This window comes from Falco punctatus, assembly GCF_963210335.1.
Source record: "Falco punctatus genome assembly, chromosome: 6".
Taxonomy (NCBI): domain Eukaryota; kingdom Metazoa; phylum Chordata; class Aves; order Falconiformes; family Falconidae; genus Falco; species Falco punctatus.
Genome location: NC_137585.1, coordinates 59,907,170 through 59,929,190, shown reverse-complemented (window position 1 = coordinate 59,929,190; position 22,021 = coordinate 59,907,170). Strand labels below are relative to the sequence as shown.

The 22,021-nt window shown below is 38.3% G+C and overlaps 1 protein-coding gene across 8 annotated transcripts in view; it reads left to right on the top strand.

Moving 5' to 3' along the window:
• The window catches only part of OSBPL8 (oxysterol binding protein like 8), a 93,486-nt gene that overhangs the window by 46,780 nt on the left and 24,685 nt on the right, over nucleotides 1-22,021 (top strand). For 4 of the 8 annotated variants that reach the window (XM_080392523.1, XM_080392530.1, XM_080392524.1 and 1 more), the window contains 4 exons: nucleotides 14,895-14,965; nucleotides 19,237-19,317; nucleotides 20,083-20,184; nucleotides 21,420-21,623. In XM_080392523.1, the coding sequence (XP_080248649.1) occupies nucleotides 14,895-14,965; nucleotides 19,237-19,317; nucleotides 20,083-20,184; nucleotides 21,420-21,623 (458 nt within the window). Of the gene's footprint in view, nucleotides 1-3,210; nucleotides 3,434-3,515; nucleotides 3,534-7,580; nucleotides 7,710-8,186; nucleotides 8,430-14,894; nucleotides 14,966-19,236; nucleotides 19,318-20,082; nucleotides 20,185-21,419; nucleotides 21,624-22,021 lie in introns of those variants that run through there. The other 4 variants (XM_080392526.1, XM_080392527.1, XM_080392528.1 and 1 more) reach the window with 4 other exon arrangements.

The window sequence follows — 22,021 nt, the reverse complement described above, 5'->3', positions numbered from 1 at the left end:
ACTAAACTTTTGTCAAGCTTATTTTGGGGTTTTTACTTTTTTTAACCTATTTTAAGTGTGACCAAAAGGAATCACTGACAAAACTAGTTTATTACAGTTAAAAAATGAACATGAAAAATATTGAATACAAGACTTTGTATTTTCAAAAGCTGTAAAGCTGTAAAGCAGAACTCTGCTTGCTGATGTAAGCTGTTTATGTTGTTACAGAAATTATCCCTGGTAAATTGGATTCTTGTAAATCTTGTTAACTCAGACTTACATTGGGATACTGCTTTATTTGTTTGATAAAATAGATTAATATAGAAATAATGATCCCTTGAAACTTACAAAAAAATCTGAAGTCTCCTGAGAAAGTGTCTGATATGTTTTAACAGGCATTTGTAAGTTAAAAAATATTTCAAACTTTATGAAAACAGCATAGATGCTTGAATAATAATAAGCTGTACTTGCAGTAAAGACAGAAATCTAGTTAAGATAGTATTATTAAAAATTCTGTAATAGGATGTTTGAAAATGGCTGACTTCTCCATATTTTTCCTGTCTTTATGCAAGGCATTGATGAGATGCATATGGGGTGAAAATGTGAGTAGTATCTGGGAAAAACATGTTAGCATGGTGAAGATTGAGGAGCTATTTTACAATTATGTAAATCTTTGAGCTAAATTAACAGCTTCTTACTTTTTTTTTAAGTCATATAAGGGTAAGCAGTAAAAGTGTGTGCCCAGAGGGTGTGTGAGCTAAGAAACTGGATCTGCCTCTCCTTGCCAGTAGAGGAGTAGTAGTTGTTAACTCTGTTTGCAATATGATGAACATGTGTTGTGTGTCACAGGACTTGAGCAACAGAAGTGGCTTAGGTGGAGGGAGGTGGGTTGACAGTGGAAGCAGAATTATAGGTCTGATGATGATCACAATGAATAGAAAGGAGGAAGTGAACCTGATTTTGGGGGAGAGTAAAGGCATTTTTGGCTGTGCTGAGCTTGTACTGAAGTCTGTTTCAGAGTAAACATCTAAAGGACATGATAGGATTTTAATCCATAGGACACTGCATTTGGGGAGAAAATAGCAGATTTATTTTTGCACGTGAGTGAAGGTGGAGTGAAAAATACATGCTTTCAATCAGTAGGTCCTGAAGGACACTTATTACCCACTGAAGGGAGATGCCTTTGGAGCTGTAATGACCAATAATATACACGACTTGGACATTACTGTGTACCCGGGGCAGCTAACAAGTTCAAGGTGGTTTGTTGTACACTTGTAAAGCTTGTAGCTTTGAAAAAATTTTTGTTTCAGGTGTTTGGCTCAGTTGGCAGCAGCAGCGATGGCATGTTTTGTTTGACCAGACAGTAAGAAATGTCTGGAGCTCCTGACTCATCATCCCTGTTCTGGCTCGCTGGTGGTCAGTCAGCATGCAAGAAGCTCTGGAAATGTAGTACACACCTCCTTTTACCAGCTCTCAGGGCAAGACAGATTACTGAGTCCAGTGGAAGGAAAGATACAGCCCTGTGTCAGTGAACTCAAAGCCTTTTCAAGGTATTAGCAGCTTTTCCTGAGATGGGCACTTGGATTCAGTGCTTTGGCCAGGTTTTTGCCAGGAGGTCATGAGAACTGGTTCGTACATGTGAGTGCACAAGGCAGAAGCCACAGAAGAGAAGCACTGTGGTGGAGAGAGAGGGAGGGAAATCCTGCGTGCTCTGGTTGTAGCAGATGCATGCATTGAGCACAGGGGAGGCTGTAACTCCACTGGTAGAATACTGATCACTGTTTAATTGCCACCTCCTGCTTTTCTTTCAACTAGCACTTTTCACTGTGTTAATGTTTCTTTTTGATAATGGTATTTGGCTTGCAGATGGTAATATCTTGCTGATCTGTTTGGTTCCAAATCAAGCTGTTTCCTGGGTACCTGGGATTATATCTAATCTTTGATAATGATTTCTGGTTTTTTTCTCATGTTTACTTTGATTTTGCTGTCTACATCTAGACAGACTTAGTCATGGAAGTAACTTCATGCAGTCTCCTGTTCCCTTCCACTGTATCTGTCCTCTGACTAGAGGATCTGAAGAATGGGTAAATAATTTAACATCTTGACACAGTGACAGCAAATTATTATGAAGCATGTGATGCTTTTTTACCTCACTTCATCTTTCCTTAAGTCTGTCTTACTGTCTTAGCACTAGAGAAGAAACTGCTGGAGGGCTTGTTGAGGCTCTCAGACAAGTTTATTTTTTAATGCTTCCATATTAACAGCGAATGCTTCTATGTTAACAGTGGATATTACTTCTGAAGTCAGGCACGTTCTCTGCAGACTTAGAAAAATGTTTTGCTTTCTCCTGCTGTGTGGGAATTCTGTCTAAAACCTTGCAAGCCCTTGCACTTGGAGAGTCTTGGTCTCTCTTGTTGTGTTCTTGGGGGAGGTGTTTTAGTTTGTCTTACCTTGTCTTTTGATAGAGGCAGTATTTTGTAATCAGCAGTGTACAGGAGCTATGTGGACGGGTTGTTCTTTAGGTCATTCTGGATTAGTATCTTGTTGTACTGCTGCAGGGACCTGACCCCAGTGACATAGGGTCACTTTTAAGTTCTGTGATGGAATGTGTACCTCACAGGAGTGAAGCCCCAGTTCAGCAAAATTTGTGACTTACTCAGAATAGCTTTAGTGATGCTTGTCTTAAATGGGAAGTGAGTGAAGTTCTTGTCACAGTAATCAAGGAAGCAATTTGACCCCTAAATATGCTGAGTTTAGTTTATGTTACCAGACTGAATTTCTTGTGAAATGTTTTAAGTTCTGCTGTATGTGGTTAGTTTCCTGAATCTATTGTCTTGACCTCCTGCTTTCTTGCTGTAATGCATACTCTGCCACATTCCTCTCTGCAAGTCATTGTGTGTTTATTAGAACTTGCAATGTCTGAAATGCTGCTCCACCCAGTATTTGTGGATTGGGTAAATTGCATGTGCTCCTTTCTGTGTGGGTTACAGCCTTATGCAAGCGTGGTGCTGGGTTTGACAGGCACCGAAGGGCTCATTACTGTGAAACTTCTCGAGCAAGTTCTTTTTCTCCCTGACCATCTTTGCAGAGCTGGCCGACTTGAACCTGAACTGCGACAGAGACAATTTCATAAGGGCTGAGGTGAAAACTGTTGAAACCTGAGCAGTGAGCAAGGCTGTTTGCTCTGGGTGGGAGGGGCTGAGCAGGAGCGTTGGCAAGCGAGGAGGTGCAGCCAAGTACAGTTGTCAACGGGGCGCTGAGCCTTGGTGCTCCTTCATAACCACGCTCAGGCGTGCCTCCGGAATTACTCCTCAGCTCAGCTGCACTCGACTGGGGAACACCAGAGAACAGAAGATTATTTGGTGAAAGACACTTGCCACTGTAAACTACTGACACAGCTGGTAGCTTCATGGTTCAGATGTCTTTTTTCTGAATTGAATATTGGTGTCTGAAGGCAAGTATATCTTTAAAAGCCTTTTTGTTAAATAGGAGAAAACCATTTCGACTTGAAGTCCATGTGCAAAAATCAGATGCTGGATAAAAGTAATTTATAGGTATGGTAGTCTGGTGTTTTCCTTTTTCTGTTTTCTGCGTGCTGCAAAGAGTTTGTTTGTACTGCATGTAGACAATTATTTGTGACCTTTTCTTTTGTTGGACTGGGGGTAGAATTCTAGTGGAGAACATAGCATTGTCGAGATGCCAGGGCAAATTATTGTTGGACTTGAAGGGCAAGTCTAAAAAGCTGCTGTCTTCTCTGCTACGTTCTCCATTCTCCTTCCCCCTTCTTCTCCCTCTAGCTTTCACAGACTTTGGTTTTAAGAAGGCTTTGGGTTTTCCTTGTATACCTCTAAAGGGAAAGGATACCTTTTTTTTTTTTTACTTTGTCTCACTAGATATATTCCTAGTTGTATTATTGCATCAGTATCAGTTTGTGTGATGTGTTCATTATTTTAAACTTCTAAAATCTACATAAAAAAGGATTGTGATATTTAAACTTCCTGTTGGATAGCGCAGAATATGTTTGATTTGAGTTCAGTTTCCATGCTTGAAATTCATACCTGTACAATTCAGAGAGGTCTTTTTTGAAAAGCCTGTTTTTTTCAGCTGTAAATATTTTGAATTGGAGAAATGTCTTAAAAATGAAATCAGGCTTTGTTACAAGTGTTCATGTACTGTTGGGATTGCATGTATCTTCTGTTTGCCTTTGCTTTGTATGTGGAGATTTGAGTTTTGTCCCATGCAGTATCCTGGAAAAATGTCTTAAGCACAGGATTATGATTTGTTTTTCAGCCAGCACTTACTACTGAAGAAGCTCTGATTGAGCAGCTGAAATGAGAAATGCATTCTTCCCTTCAGAAAAATATATAAAACAGTTAAGTTTTCCTCCTCTAAAGAGATGTTCAACAGTTTGACTGAGAATGAGTTCTCCCCCTGCACTGAGATAGATGGACTAAATAATTCAGTCTTTTTTTTTTTTTTTCCTTTTTCTTTTCTTCCTGCTGATTTAGGTATTATATAAAACAGAGAAGCCAGGAGACTTTTTCTCACTTCGTGGCATATTTAGTCTAGTACCTGCTTTCATAAAGTACTGTTCTGAGGAATCTTATTTTTTCTTGTACAGGTACATGAGGTGTGTGCCACAGTGTATTTAGGCGAGAGTGCAGATACTTTACTGTTTATGTGGGCTTTTCAGCTTTGTCTGACTCTTGCAGTTGGACTTGGCTGTAGTTCTATTTGTGAATATTTTGAAACCATGTAAACTTCCAAGCTGTGTATTTTACTGCTTTTTCTAAGTCTATCAATTATTAAGGCACTGGGAACCGATATCAAAAGGATAGAAGCCTTCCTGGGACATTAGTGTAAGATCACATAATGGATGGTATTAATCCTAGTTTATGAGTAGATTGACCTATTCTGTCTGAATTGATTTTCAGGGAGGGGAGAAGAGGAAAAAGGATTATTATTTTTTTGTGTGTGCATGTCTAATGTGGTAGCTAATAAAGTGCACTTTTCCATTTTCATGTACAGAACATGCAAATAAAAGCACTTCCAACTACTTAAAAGTTGTTGGGTTTTTTACATTTTCTTTTTAAAAAAAAAAAAAAAATTAAAAAAAGACACTTCCTCTGTGTCTTCGGGAATCAAATTTATTGTAAGGAATTGAAAGGGTTTCTAAGAGCTTTGGGCACTGAGTGTGCGGAGAGCAGAAACCCCTTTTAATGTCGCAGGCAGACGCTCAAGAGTTACAATGAACTTCAGCTTAGGATCATGCCATGGAGAAGAATGCTCACTTTTATTAAATGTTACAGGTTCCTTTTGATCTAACAACCTTTTGGTTGCATGTCAGCTGTCTCTCCAACAACATATACTGCTTTGAAGTAGTTGAAACAATTGAGCATGTGTATACAAGTATTAGCAGACATAATAAATCACAAGCTGTTGAAAAGTTGGAGAACTAGTGAATTTTTACAGCCAAACCATGTAATTAACTGTTTTACCACTGTGGATTTAAGTAAAATATGAAGAGTTGTTGGGGGGAGGAAGATGAAGGAATCTTAAATTAGATTTTTTTTTTTTTTTTTTTTCTTTTCCCTCTCCCTTGAGGTGGTAAGACAGAGTCATATTTTGGCACAAGGCACAGAGTCCGCCTCTCCTGTATTGCTGTTGAGTTAAAGCAGAAGATACTTAGTCAGAATGCCCAGGTATCGGTTTCCTTGTTTGGGAGATAGCTTCAGAGGGGGGAAACGTAACAGTATCCATATTGAAATTCTTAATTTTATCTACCCAAAGATTTCAGTTTCGCTTCTAAATAAAGAAAAGGGCATAGGAAGGACAAAGAAGTTTATAATTCATTCTCATTTACAGTTTAGCTATGTGGGTTCTGCGAGGGCGTGGAGAGAAATAGGGGGAAGGCCTTCAGGATCAAGTTGTTCCATCAAACCACTGGATGTCTAGCCACTTTTTAGTAACTTGAACATAATGTGGCAGGGAAGACTATGTTGTGGAAGAACCTGGTAGGCTGGCAGGCAGTCGTGCTCGGTAGTGGCTCTAGAATAGGCTGGCACAGCAGCTGGACCCAGATGCAGGCAAAGCGGTGCAGGTGGCTGATGGTGGAGCCTCCTGTTAGTCTGTGTGACCCTGCTGTTCTGGTACAAGGCATGGAAATGTCCTGATACCAGTGTCATCAGCAATGTTCCTGGGTAGGGTCATAGCCCTGACTCTGAAAGATGAGATAACAGGCCCATTAACTGGGCAAGATAGGTCTGTAATGAGAGGATAAAGTTCCTTCTCTGTCTAAGGGGAGTTTTTCTGTTGCTGCTTTTTCTTGATTTTAATTAGAAAAAAGAAAATGCATATTCTGTAGAGACTTGACCCGAGGTAGCTGGTATTTTGTAGCTAAGAAGATAGATTTGGAGAAGTGATGTGGAGCTGTGTAGTGTTCTGTTGTTTTTTTAATTATTATTTTTTTAAAGTGGTGTTCTCACTCTTTGCATTTCTTCCTCATTGACCCACCATTCCACTCCTTAAGTTTTTCAGTTGCTTTTTCTGTTCCTTCTGGGAATCTGACAGAAGGACTGCTTCAGCTGAGAGAAATATGAGAGACAGTAATGGATAAATGGAGGCAGGCCTGAATACATGACAAACTCATCCAGTTTCTCCCCCTCCCTGTGCTCAAGTGAATAGAGTTTTTCAGTTCTTGTACTAAAGAAGTGAAAGTTACGTATTGAATATAATGGTTTCTATTGATGATTCACACTTGGGTTATTTGCTTGCATCTTTTTTCCATGTTACATATTGGGACATTAGTCTGTTGAGAGGCGTGAAGAAATTGTTGTGATTAATAGCATCCTGGAAGCTACTATGTTTCATAATCATATGTGTCTTAGTGTATGTATTTATAGGTAATAATGCATGTACATTCTGCACACTTAAAACCTTTTATGGGGGTTATAAAATACTTCAGTCTGCTGTATTATTCTTGAGCCGATGTGAGCTGAAATTACTGAGCTGCAAACAGTGAGTACGCTTCTTTGCATAAGCAGCTGGAGTAAGCAATATTATTTGAGGATTAATGCAATTCACAGTATCATTGATTTAATTTGTGGGTTGTGCTTCACTTTGTAAGAAGAGGGGACCTATAGTATGGAGTAAGGGAGAATACAAGTTCTTATTTTCAAGCCATTTCTTAGTGCCTTATTTTTCTGCTTTCCAGCAAACAGAGTAGGTTTCAAAATGTATATTGTCAGAAATAAGGTGTGGTGCGGCACATGATATCAGGAGAGAAGTGTCAGATGGGAAGGAAGTCCCACAGATGGAAGAGGTTGGCCACGCAGGCTAGTCGGCAGGGCAAAGAAGCAGCCAGTCCAATGAGCAGTGGATGAAGGAGGTTAGGGAGAGCTTAGTTGACTTTATTCTGGTAGCTATCAGCAAGAACAGTTTAGATCAGCTGATTTCTAGTCTTGAAGCGCAGTTTACTGGGATTTTTTTGTGTTTAAAATTTTAGTTGGTTCCTTTAAGTGTTTTATTCATTGCATAAAGTATTTGGGACATTAATAATAAAAAACCCTTTTTGTGGAGCTTATTTGTTGCAATTCTTCCAGGAGGCAGGCTCATTTGTATATATAAATACGGCACAATCTTAGAGGAGAAAAAGCTATCACCTCACCGTTTAAATAAAAGTAAGAAATGAAGATGCAGAACCCACCAATCAGTTGATGAAAACTAGCTAGGTAAGTGCCTAACCAGGAAAGTTCAACATGGCTGTGTAATGCAAAACATTGGCTCCCTTTTCAGATTCTTGTAGCATACCACAGTATCAAATAGGGAAGCCTCATAGCTCACGAGTTGTGCTTTGTGCAATGTAAATTTGGGACTTGGAAGACTAACAGGAAAAATAACTGATTTAAGGAATCCTTAAAACCTACATAACTGCCATTTTTGTGTGCTTAGAAAGTACAGATGAGTAGGACCACAACTGAGATTTGAAAAATGAGATGTGAAAAATGAGATGTGGTATTCGTTGTAAAGAGGAGCTGAAGCAAAGCCATTCTGCTTTAAGAGTCCTAATGGGTTTGACAAGAGGAGTATAGTATTGCTTGGCTTGCTGCTGCCTTGGCAGCCTCCCTCTCTTCACCGCATTTTTCATGTGTGCCCTTCGTTTGTTTCTTTTTTTTTTTTTTTTTCTCCTTTTGTATCTTACTCATCAGAATGTGAGGTAAAAGGCTGTTACTGCAACACCCTTGTTCCAAGCAGCTAATGCTAACCAGCTTTCACAGAGAACATAATCCTTACACAAACAGCTTAACTCATGAATGAAGAGGGTCCAGTGCGACGTAGGTTTTCTTCATGTGCTGGGATTTCATCTGTCTTTTCTCCAAGAGCTGATGGCCGAAAGCTCATCCGGAATGCTTCATTTGGAGGATATAATGAACTCTCTCCTGCTTTACCAGGTTTGTTTTGGTCTCGCGTTTCTTAAAATGTACGGAAGAGAATATAATTTCTGTCTCAATTTTTTCAGCTTGAGTGAAAGTAACGTACTGAGATCTTGGTAGAAATCAGAAAGAACATTGATTGTATGTGTTTAGATAACAGCTCTTAGTAGTGGCAAGCTGAGTAAGTTAGCTTACACCACAGCAAATCTCTCTTCAAAAGGCATTTGTGTATTTGGTACTGACTGCAATATTTATTTTGGTTGTTTGGGCTTTTATGGCTGAAATTCTGTGATGTGGTTTCTAAATATGCCTTCCTCCCTTGTACTTTCCACTGCCTCCACACACAATGGACTTGCTTTAAAATAGTAAGTGCAGCAGAAGGTTTTAATTTAGCTGTAACTACTGAAGAATCTACATGCTTGTCATCGGTGGCTTGGCATAAAATGACAGGGTAGAATGAGCTAGGGCTAAAAGCATAGCCTTGCTAAATTTTGGAGTGTAAGATTTTTAAGACATTTAACACCAGGAAGGGCCTGAATCTCCTTTTACTCGGTTTTGTTGTTTCCTGAAAATCAGTACTGGAATATTGAAATTAATTTCTAGAGTTTCATTGTCCATAATGTGCTCTTCTGATATAGGTACCTGAATTTCAGCTGTTTACTTCAGGAAACTTGGATGCTTGAAAATGTGTTACAAGGTCACCCCTTCCTGAAAGGGAACATTGTAGAAATTGTACATTCTTACCAGAATTACTCTGAATGTGTGATTTGTCTTTCGTGTGCGCACATACACACTTTGTTGCATAGTCCCATGGGGCCGCAATGCTGGGGGCAGGGCAGGGCAATAAAATAGTTTTCACTTTTTATTGTATGCCTTCTGCAGAATAGCTCACTGAATTTGTAAACCCTGGCTCTGAAGCCTTGGAGAAGGTTTGGGGTGCATGGGGAGGGTTGCGGGCTGGCAGTTAGGGAATGCTCTGCATCACTGAGTGGTGCTAGCCGGCAGAATCACTGGAGCAGCATATTCAGGCTCAGATGGGTGGGGGCAGTTGCTTGGGACGCCATGTTCTGTTAAACTTTGTGGTTTAACCTATAACACCTCTTTATACTCCATGAAATGGTTAGTCTTTACCAAAAATCTAACACTGAGTTTTATTCAAACTGCTCAAGAAATAAAGATCTCAAAGCTTGAAAGCGTGGAGTTGGCAACTAGGCATATCCTTCCTACCTTTAAAATAATAGTGTGTAGTCTGATAATTACTGAAACAAAAAGTGATTCATTTTCTATTTGCTTCCTTCCTGTATACAATTCTACATTAAAGCTGTTTGCTGTTTGTAAGTGGGCAATGAGTGACTTCTCATCAATGCAGAACAGATGGAAAACAGTTTTCACTTAAAAAAAAAAAATCAAGTGGCAACATATAACTAAAAATGTTTTATCTTTTGGAATCTTCTATATGTCTGACAAGTTTAAACAATCTTAATATGTTGGAAGGTATACTTTTTCATTTTGGTTTAAGCAAGGAGTAGTTATTGCCTGTCTAAGAGATACTCAAGTATACAGTTACATGTTACAGTGAGGACAAGCTTTGGTTATTGTTTATTATTTTGTATGGTGGTTGCAAAAGCAAACATGACTGTGAGAAAATATGTAGAAGAACTTTGCTTGCTTTTCTGATTACATCAGTTTCAAAATCCATGGAGGATCTGAATTAGTTAACATGGGATTGTATTCTTAAAACCCGGTTGTCAGCAAGCTCTTGAAAATCAGTCAGTTAAAAAGACTATTGTTTCTTTTGAACTTGTTCAGTTCTTCAGAAAGAATTTTCCTTTTTCTTCTCTGTGTTTATTATATAACACCAGTATTGGTATCTCCTACTAAGTATAGCTCATAGTTCTTCTAGAAGCATTTAGTTTTTCAGCTCAATTATTCATTCTTCACAACTGCACATGCACGTTGCTAGTCAAATCAGGCTGTTCCTTGCTTTTCGTTTGAAAGTCAGTTATATTTTTGCTTGGTTTGCTGTTTCTGATCTTTTCATGCATTGTATTGCTTTTTTAACTGGTTCTTCTGTTTGTTGGAAAACAAGCCTCCAGTGGATAGTAATTCTTTTTGGATAAAATAGATCTGACATGAAAAAGTAATATGTTTTTTCTGATGCATTTTTCTCAGGTATCCTAACTGCAGATGGTATTTGTTGAGAGGTACAAAACCGGTATTTGAGATGTAGGAGATGTTACGTGTTTGATTTTGGGTTTTCCTCTTCCCTCAGTCTTGAGTAAAGGGACAGATTGCAGGTGCAACTTTAAAGAATGATACCTGTGTTATGCTTCAAAATTGAAATATCTTTATTAAAGAGTTTTGTTTTAGAATGCATCCTTACCACAGACTTTAAGCTAGAAATTCTTTAATGCTAATCTTTCAATATATTTACTCCTCATCTTTTGTTGAAGACAATGTTTTGGAGGACTTTTTTTTTCCTTTTGGTATTGACTGCGTATTCCAGCTCAGTCTCTAAAGAAGCACTGTTCAGTTTTTTTTCTTTGACATCTTGCATGTATAGAGTTCTGGTTGATCCACTTGCATGCAAGTTGTCAAGCTCTCACATCTGTCTGAAAGCTTATAATGAGGTTTTACGTAGATTGCCACCTGCAAGTTCTGAAGTACTTGCCGAGTGCTCACTGTAGGAACATACTAATGGACAGTTTCGTTGGCTTCTAAGGTCATGCCATGAACGGTGGCTGGCTGTACTGGAGTTGGGATCAGCTTTCAGAGCCTGTGGAGCCTCTGATGTTGATGTTGATGACACGGAAAGTCACACTGGGAGAAAGTCTGTTAAGACATAGTGTTGCTCTGAACACAGTCCCTGATGTCCAGAACTGCTTTAGAGGCTATGATAGTGGAGCTTGTGTTTAAAATAAAAATACTTTTAAAAATAAATAAATAAATCTGCAATTGCCTTAATACTGGGAGCTCAATCTGCAGCTCTGAGGGTTGATTCAAATGGCATTTGCTCGCTGTGTCCTAACTCCGAAGATTGCTTTCATGATTTTAGGTAGAATATGATAGACAAATTCAGGAGATTTAATAGAGAGGAAGTTACAGAAAGAGGCTGCATCTTCAACACCTGAAATTCTACATTGTGAAATGTGAGCTCAGGTTATCTTGTTGAAGAGTTCCTGGTTGAATTACAGGATGGGAAACAGCAAGTTAGCTAAAATACTAAGCCAAAATCCACTGCTGATAAACACTGAAAAACTTGTAACACATTATTGTTATTAAATCCTACCTCTAGTCTTTCATACCCTGGCAGTCTGTGCTCCAGACACTGTCCGATGGCTTTTTGTGGTGCAATTGTCAGTACCTCTGGAGTGAACAAAACTACCAAAGAATCAGCAACAACAAAGCATCATTTAGGGGCACAGCCTTCTTGGCTTTGCTGTTGTCTTTGTCGGAAATCCACAGAGAAATTTGTTCTTCATAACTGGTAGCAGGAAGGGAGAAAACAATATTTCTTATTGTTGATTCTGTGAATATAGTTTTTCTGTTGTTGTTTTCCTGACCAAGTATTTCCAAGGCAAAATGGATATCGTCCTCAGCTTGGGCCTATATATAGCTTTTTGTGATGTTTCAGTACAAATTTCCCTGCAGGTTTTAGTATCATACTGTTTCTGTTAGAAGAAGTAAGACTGTTTTATGGTATTGAGATCTCTCCATTTTAACAGAGGCTCCTTGGAAAATGCGTCCTTACAGTGGGGGAGGCTGTGTCTGGATCGGCACCTGAATAATGATTTATTTTTTAACATACATTTCAGCACGTGGGGAGAAAAGCTTTCTGTGTGTATTCTGAGTGAGCATAGCCATTCTACAGAGAGGGAGGTTGCAAGTGGGGTGGGGTGGGATGTGAAGCTAAGTGGCTGGGTTTCCTCACAGACCCAGATGGAGCAGTGCAGAGCCGTTCCAGGGTCTGCAGTACCCTGATTTGGGTCGGCCAGCAAACCCCTCAAACAGCCCTTTGCTCTGCATGTGGGTGAGGAAGGGAACAGTGAGTATGGTGGCATGTTTATTTAATCAGCATGCACACCTCTCAGACTTCAGACACAGGAAGTAAGGAGGTGAAAATCATGGAAACAGGACTGAACTTTGGTATTTGTGTCTGATTCTCTGGGTCAGAGTAGTTCTTTCAGTTCTCACTTCTGCTTGCTGGTATTGATGAAAAGTTTGGTTATGAAAATAAAGACTTATGTTTGTTAGATATAGATATGTAAAGCCCTTAAAAATGTTGTGCTTTAGAAAGCAAGCTGTGAATTACAGCTTTCCCTTTTGTAACGGCAAGCCTGACTTAGTACTTCCTTGTTGATTCCCATCACTAAGTGTTCTGTATGTGCCTATAACTACATAAGTAAAAATGGGAAAGCTGTTAGAAAATGCCTGCATTACTTTTTTGGTGGAACTGGGTTCCTAACATGGCATTTCTTTTGAGTATGAAGGTGAGGAGAAAACCTCATTACTGTGGTTCTGGTCTGTTTGACTGCCTGAGACTGGCATCAAATTTAGTAACTTTTTCATTAACTGAGGCAGGTCTTGTCCTCTTAAGGCTTGAAGCAACCTTTGTTTTGTTTGAGCACCTGATGACTGGTACTGTAGAAAATGTACTATTGTATTTGATGTTATTTAGGAAATGTGGCTTCTGGATCATGACATGCCTTTTGGATGGTTTTTTTTTTTCTGTATTCCCTAGTGCTACAGATCTTGTGCCTGTCTACCTACTTCTTCCCTCTGGTCAAATAGTCTTCTGCATTACAGGTTTTCATCAGCTGAACAAACCTATCACAGATGGGTTGGAAGAATTTCAAAAGGAAGTGTTTAATGAACTATGCACATTAAGGCTTCTATAAGGACACATAAAAGTTTCTTTAAATACATTTAAGGTTTACATTGGGTAAACATGAAATATAATTGTATTGCAATATATTTTTTTTTAAATCTGATCTGAAAAAAGGATCTCTGCAAAAGGTGATAAACATAAAAACCCAAAAGACTGATTACCCGATGAAAACTAAGAAGAATCTTGGATTTCTCATGTAACTGGAAGACCAACCTAATGCCTCTAACTCAGTGAAACTTCCCAAGATCCATATTTCTAATAGATGAATCAGTTCTGTGTTAGAGTTTCTGGGTATTGTAAGAGTGGAAGGGTGAATATACTAATTAAAAAAAAAAAAAAATTAAAATCCTGCTCTGAACAAACTACTCAACACTGCTACAGAGCGCTAATAATTTTTTTTGTTACAGTCATAGTTTCCTCACATATACACACAGTCCCCGAAAGAATGTGAAATCAAACTGTTTCTCTGATAAATCTTCTTATTTTAGAGATCTGAGTACCATTTTCTGTTTCAAAGCATTCTGAATGCATGCAAAGGGAAGCTCAGAAGAGCTGTTGGTGTCCATTTATGGAATTTATCTGCTGATGTAGTGCCCTCTCATGGGCTAAAGCTCTAGGGTGCCACTGTCGGAGACATGCAAGGCTTTTCAGCTGTGTGTATTATTACTGAAATTCATGTATGACTTGTATTTGTCTGCCTTCTACCTGGAGGGCACGCAAATGATGGCTTTTTTACTTACTCAGATAAATGCATTGCAGAATTTGTTTTACTTCTGTTTATGAAAGCTTTATGCTACCACCAGCTTCTTTAAAGAAAGTGGATCACTGAGATGTTCTGTCTTGCAGCCAGAGTTGAGTATTTTTCCTTGAGAGGATGCTAGGTTCTCAGTATATGTTCAGTGGCACATAGCAGCTGCACAGCAGCACTAATGCCAGTTGTGACTCCCTTTTCCATTGGCACACTTATACTGGCTACAGCCATTGTCTCACTTTGCTTTTTGGATACTGGGAAAGTGTGGCGTTTGTACTGTGAGTCATTCACAGAAGATAGATGTGGAATTTTGACGACTGTCTTAATATAAAGCCTTGTAGTTCTGCTTATGCAGCGTCAAGTTGAAAGTAAAAATTCAAGCTTAACATAAGTAACTTTTTTCATTCTCTTGCAAAAAATTGACTGGTGATCTTAATCAGTGTTTTAGATTGGTTTTCATGTAGGTGGTATTTAACAATTATTTCTAGCTACAGAAATGAACAAACCAAAAAAGGTTTGTTTTATTTAGTATTCTTCTCTGTGCATGCATGTATGCAGATAGTGAAGCATGAGAAGATCAAAGGACAAAAGTTTGCACGCCAGATTTACAGTTTGTTAGGCTATTGGATTGGGTGCAGCACCATCCAAATACAGGGGACTGTTCTTGCCTCTTAGTGGCTATTAAATTAGTTTATATTGTAGCTAGCTGGTATGTATATGTTGTTTGATAATCTGATTTGCTTGCACTTCATGCTAAACACAATTTGCAAATTTATTGCAAAGGCCATCTCATAAAATGTTAATGTCTTCAAATCATTTGCAACTATGTTGTGTTTTCTTTTAGGTTTTGACAAAGGGAAAGATGATGTGTCACAAAGTAAGGAGGATACAGCACATACTATGTCAAAAAGTAAGGTAAGGAAAGCAACCTTCTAATCTGGCTGGAAAATATCAGTGTGTAAAGGAGTTCTGCATTTTTTATTAAATGCAAATGCATGTAACTTGTATTCTTCAGATTCAGTAAGAGATAAAGATTACATGAAAATCTGCAGTTCAAAATACTGAAAATGTAATGTGGAGTCTTCTCACTGTCATCTTGGGGTGGGAGGTTGCCTCGCCAAATGTAATGATGGGTGAAGGCCAACTCTTGCTACAGAACAGAATTTAAAATCCTTTTAAGCTGTTGGTGAAGAGGCTGTTCACTGAGCTGTAGTAAATCTGCTTATAAGAATGTTAAGGAAACTGTAATTGGAAAAGGTTCAGTTTATTGGCTTAAATTGCCAGAATAAAACATAGCTAAGTGTACTGTTACCCTGTCTGTACCTCAGAATTCAAGTATAAGGGCCCATTTTGTTGAGGCAATGAGAGTGCAAAGGAAAGCATGCTTAGTAGAATATTAAACTAAATATAATTGCTATGCATGTTTATGCTTTGTGGTAGTCTTGATAATAGAAAGGGAAAAGGCAGGAGCCAGGGAAATCCATAATCATTGTGTAGTCCCAAGAAGGAAAGAACTCACTGAGATGCAGTGAAAACTGAGAACGTCCAAAGTGGACTTGGGAGATGGACACTGCAGCCACCAAAACCGTATCACCTTGTGGTGGCTAAACTTTAAAAAGATAGAAAACATGAACTACCTGGGCAACCAAGAAGGCTCTTTTTATGTAGCAATCCCAGGTCTTTTTTCTCCAGAGCTGTGTTTTGTTCTGATCACAATTATTTACACAAGTAGTTTGCACCAGCGCTCTTACTGAGAATAAAATGTTCTTTTCTGATCGTGTTGAAATAGTAGGTGTGGGATCAGAATTTGTGTAAAAAAGTTATTGTAGTAGCATAGAGAAAAATCTACCATAGCTATCTTTTTCCTTTCCCAAATCCTTTAAAATTTGTAGGTTACAGTTATAGAACCTGTCAGTTTTAGGACATTGTATAGGCCACTCTGATGCAACCTTCTTTATTTGTTAGCCTATTGTAACTCTTTAAAGTGCTTGAATGTTTTGGTCAGCAGAAGTGCCTGGCATGTCAATGTACTGCATTTTTATCTGGCAATATTTATGTATTTAGAATGTGGAATTCCAGAAAAAAAGATTTTTTTCAATTCAATGTTGTCATAAAACAGCTGTCTCTTTCTTTTTAACACATTAAAAATTAAAGAGAAGAGGGAAAGGCTGCGTTTTGCAGAGGGGGGATGTTGTATATCATTTGATCGCTGAATGGAGTACCTAAGTTTACTGGTTTTATTTAGACATTGCGACAGGGTAGAGTTTAAAGGCTTTAAATTACCCAGCTGTGTGTTTCTTCTGTTTCCTGCTAGGATGTCCACTGTTTTTTTTAGAGGCAAATATGGTAACAGGCACTTAAACAGATTGTCAGGGTGCAGCAGGCGTGAGCTCTCTACAGGAGGAGGCGAGGACCAGAGCTGAACACAGCTGACTGGCGAGGGGAACGGGGGAGAAGCCTGCTTCTTACCACTCTCGTGCACAGCTCTTGCAATAGCTCTGCTGCGAGGCTGGCACTGCTGTCTGTCAGAGCTGGCCTGGTGCAGGCAGCTGCACCCCTAGGAGACAGAGGGATTGCACTCGAAGTCTTGTCAAAATTTTTTCTGTGATGTTTCATGTGTCAGAGCCTTAGAGAAAAACATTAAGGAGATATTGAAGTTAGTGAAAGTGACTTACAAGATTATAGCAGCGTTTCCCTGTTTAAATGGTGTCATCAGAATTGCACTGGAGTAAGCAGATTAGTTTCTGCAGCTGATGCTGCAGTTTTGTGGTGTGTAGCTAAGCATTTCAAGCTCTTGGTGTCTTACATCTGACTTGGAATCAAAAAATTTTGAATCTTCCAGCTTTACTGCATCCTAGAGCCTCACTTCTCAGGGAGATCAAGGAAACTTTCTTTACCGTCCAGCTTGCTTCTGATAGAAATATTTATGTTGGCCCAGAAACCTCTAAATCCTTTTTTACTTGGAAATCAAGTTAATACTCTCTCTTTTAACTTGGATTTATTTCAGACTGTATTAATCATTTATCTTTGACTATCCCTTTTTTTTTTCTTTTCCTTATATGTAATTTTCTTGGTTCTTGCCTTTCCAGGATCATAAGTTTTTCTGTGCTTTGCTGTTGCTTTTGTATCTTTCTGCTGTGAAAGATGAGGCCAATATTCCTGCTTCTCCTAATACATATTTTTCTTCATCTGTATTTTTGCAAATACCGCATGTGGGGCTTAATAAGACTAGTGGTTCCTTTATAACCCACAAATAAACTTCAGGCTAATAGGAGGTGGTAACTGTCTGTCACAGCTAGTGGGGATGAAGTAGCAGCCCTTCTTTCTGTCTGGATGGAAAAAGCAGTGATGTGACTTGCCCCGTGCATGGTACTGAATGTACCGCACTGGGAGTTGCAGTAGGTTCTCTTAAAATGTTGTCATCTTTCAAATTTTGATCCCATCCACTTTGTGTGGATGTAACACTGAGAAAGTTACTAGCTTAAACACGTACAAATCACTCATCTGTCTCACAGTCTGCTGGACAGGTAAACATGGACCTTGACTCAGTGTTAGGTTAGTGAGCTTTAAATCTGAGATACTGGGAAAATGAGGGTTTGTAACCTGCGATAGAGGTTTGGGGCTTTTATATGCATGACCTCTACTTTGCATTAGCTTTCTGTTAGTGAGTAACTAGAATATTCATGAACGTTTTGCTTAAGTTGCTCCATTATAGCTTGCATAACAAGTTCATTACCTCTTCTTATGTGACAGTGATAAGCATTTTTTCCTCTTCTGTTATTACATTTGAAGTACTGTATTTCCTTCAACTTCTAGACAGAGGAATTAAATTTCAGGCTTTACATTTATCTTAAAGCTAAATTTTGAGTGTTAAGAATATATCTTTAACACAAAATGAAGAGGTTTCCTTCATTTTTTCGAGATGTATATGGAAGGTAGAGAATATTTGCTTATCGTTGAAATGATTTTGAGATAAAATTACTTTTTGCCAGTTATTGCACACATCTTTGGCACTACCTGTCTAAGTAAACTCCTGTAAAGTCTTAGTTCTGAACTAAAAGCATCAAAGTAGGATCAAAGTTAAATTGCTTTGTTCCTCTTGTAAATGTTTAATTTTTGTTTCTTTGGCTTGAGCAACTTGTGTGTTAAGAGTGCTCAAGTGCACTGTTTTTATTACTGCAAGTAAATTTTCTCAAAAATTGCATATTTTTTACGGGCATTTTATAGTATTCCAAAATAAAAAAAAATTGGTGAAAGTCTATTGCATTGTGGTCTGAGATTTGAAATGACTGGTCACAAATGTTGAACAGCTAGAGAAGCAGTTTTCATAAACTGTCCTTGAATTTACAGTTTAGAAGGTTGTATTGATTTTTTTTTTTTTTCCTCTTTCTTTGACTAGGCAGGAACTTTGAGTCTATCAGGCTTATGTTTCAGTGCACAAAGAAATGCAACTCTGTAATTTATCTGAAGCTTGTATATAGTGGATACCTACTCAGTGTTGTCTTGCAGTAGGAATGACATAACTCTGATACTTTTTTTTTTAAAGCTCTGTATCCCAAGGTGAATATTTGGTGGCTTTAGTTCCCTTTCAACTAGTAGGCAACATATGCCAAGTAATAAACTTTGAACCTTACAAGATGTGGGGAGAGGTAGGAGGGGAGAAATCATGTGGTGCTGAGGCAGCATATTGTCCTGCCATGAGCAAGGACTTGGGTTTCATGAACAAAACTGAGTCTCATTACCCTGTCTGTCACCACTGTGAGCTTCTCGAAGATGACTTGCGAAGTAATCAGAGTGTGGGATTAGGGAGGAAGGAGCAGAATGAGTGCCATCAGTGGTCAGTTGTACTCTGATGATTTATAGAGCACTGAATGCTAGATTGAAGAGGCTGTATTTTCCTCCATGGGTCACGGGGTAAGTGCCTCTGTAGCAATCCATTCAAAGAAGCTCCATGAAAACTCCATAAATAGGTGGTCAACAGCTCATGTTACCACTTGTGGTTTGTTTTTTGTGGGGCATGGTGGTGGTGATTTTTATTAAGTGGAGAAACAATAGAGAAGTGAGTGGGAATGGGAACCTTACAAACATAACTGTGTGCTTCAAACACTTTCTAAAGTGCCTGCAATAGTAACATATCCTTGCATCTGTCGCTGTCATTTATTTATTATGTGTTTTGTGAATTTCAGTCTGAATCCAAGCTTTTCAATGGCTCTGAGAAGGACATCTCTTTATCTTCAAACAAACTTACGAAAAAAGAATCTCTCAAGGTGAATTAATTTCCATGTAACTTCTCATAGACTATAAATGCAGTCACATAGTTTTTTAACATATTCTCTAACAAGAAGACAAAAATGCCAACTAGTGATAAGACCTAAGTATTGTGAGAAGTTGTGGTGTTCATTCTTTTCAAATCTTATTGTGCTGTTACTTGAGTATGGGCTTCTATAATGTGATCTTTAAGATGGCACAAGATTATAGGATAATTCAGGTTGGCAGTGTCCTCAGGACACCTACAGGCAATGAAATGACCAACTGAATGATCAGTTACAATTTGCAATCAGTACCTGTGGTTTTTCTACTGCCTTCTTTCCCCTGTGTTGTGACAAGATACACTGCTGCAAATTTGTACTGGGGATGGAAAAGAATTGGTGGGTAAAGACTACTGATCAGATAATGTACCTATAAATCTTAATCTAGCCCACATACAGTTTTGTACTTTACACCACAAAAGGAAGAGGGGGAGGGGGTTTGGTTGATTTTTTCCGCCTGTGATTCTAACAGGATTTTAAAGTCCTCAGTAGCAAATTGCAGAAGAATTTGAAATTAGTTATGTCATAGCTGCTCTTGAAACAGACCATGAAAGAGTTCACGCCTTGAAGTCGAATACTGTGTTTAAAGCTGCTACTTTGTATCTGTATTGGAAATTGAATTTAGTAGGTTTTTCCTCAGGTTGTATTGATCAGTATCTTTTTTGTGCTCTGATTGCTGGCTTATGGCTGTGGCATTGTAAATATTTTTATTATTATTTACAGGTTCAAAAGAAAAATTACAGAGAAGAAAAGAAGAGAGCTACAAAAGAGTTACTTAGCACTATCACAGACCCATCAGTTATTGTTATGGCTGACTGGTTGAAGGTCAGAATCCAAGTGTGAAACCTGAGTTGAAGGTGTAGCAGTTGCTTGCTGCTTTCTGACCAGAATAGAAAAGGCTCTGTCTTTTACTTGCTGTTAATGTTTTTCTACAAGCACAGCAGCCATTAATTGCATCCCAGGGTCTCTGTGCTCAAATCCTAGGGGAATAAGAGAGGAACCTAACTCACACTTACTGCAGTCACCGTAGTCATATGCATCTTGTGTGTATAGCCATTAACTGCAGACAACTTGGCTTTATGGTTCTTTTGCCCTTTTTATTTTACACTTTGAATTGAAGCTCTGTTACATCCATAACAATAGTGAAAATGGTTCAGTCATATTAGGTAATCGAATACAGATTTCTTTCTGTATTTCTGGTAATTTTCCTTTCCTCTCTTAAGAACTAACTGCCCTCTAATAATGGTACAAAAGGTGAGGAATTGATTTCTCAAAGACAGCAGCAGCAGTCATCAGCTTTAGTGTGGTTTATATATTTGTATATAATACCTTAAATTTGTAAATATATTCCTTGGAAATTGTACAAGAAAAAAAGATCTGTTACCCATTTTTATAATTAGCTTCAAACAGTAGTTTGTCTGGAAAAAGTTTCTCCAGTTCTTGCAAAAATCAGTGTAAATGGGCTAAAACATAGCTCAGAGGTCAAGTTGGCATTCAGTTCTGCAGACACAGAAGTAATTAAAATATCCAGAGTTGACAGAATTGATGCAAGCAGTCTAATCAAATTTGCAAATCCAGGGACTTCAAAAGATCTTGTATTTCACATATGGGTGGAAGCTAACAGCTGTTATAAGAGATTTTGTCTAAGAAGTTCACATATATCTGAGTTATTTTGTGAATATCCAGTTTTTCTTATCAGATGTCCTGTTTTCAGAGGAGCTCTCTTTCCAAAGATTATCCTATTGTCATGCTAGTGATAAAATATATTTCAGATAGGAAAATTCATGAAGGTTTCAGATGAATTCTTATACTTCCCATGTCTGGATGTGTGTATACCCATTTTTAGAGTAAGTATTCTTCAAGAAAGAAAAAAAGGTTGAGCACTGAAATTGTACCTTAGGATTGTCTTTGATAAACCTGGATAAACTTTTGATAGACCTCATAAACTTTGCTTGAAATAAAGCCTTATAAATAATTTCAATTTTAATTTTCATTTTGTTAAGGAAGATGGTTTTGATATTGGCTTTGCTGAGATACGACTGTAACTATTTATCTTCTAGATTCGTGGTACCTTGAAAAGCTGGACCAAGCTGTGGTGTGTACTGAAGCCGGGAGTGTTGCTTGTTTACAAAACCCCCAAAAATGGCCAGTGGGTAGGAACAGTGCTCCTGAATGCTTGTGAACTCATTGAGAGGCCTTCTAAAAAAGATGGCTTTTGCTTCAAACTTTTTCATCCTTTGGAGCAGTCCATATGGGCTATAAAGGTTAGTGGTAGCATATATGGTTCTTAATGGATGACTAGTGTTAGCCAACTATGAGTAAAGGCAACCTAAAACAGATGAACTGCATTTTCTATTGTAACTTTAATGGTTTGTTTATTCTGAATATAAGCCTTTAACATCTAGTTGTCTTCATCACAAAAAGTATTCGATTTGTGCTGCTCTTTATACTTAAATAGCTTCAGAAGTGTGGTGTGCAGAGGGATGCCATTAAAGAGGTTAATGCCATCACTAGCAATCATGTAAGCAGAAGGAATGAGTGTATAATGTTCTATTTTACATCAGTCAAATCTGGGAATTTAGGAGGGAAGTGATTTTCCAAAGTGAAAGAGTTGAGATGTGTTATTGGCTTCCAACCCTATATTCATGTAACAAAATGTCAG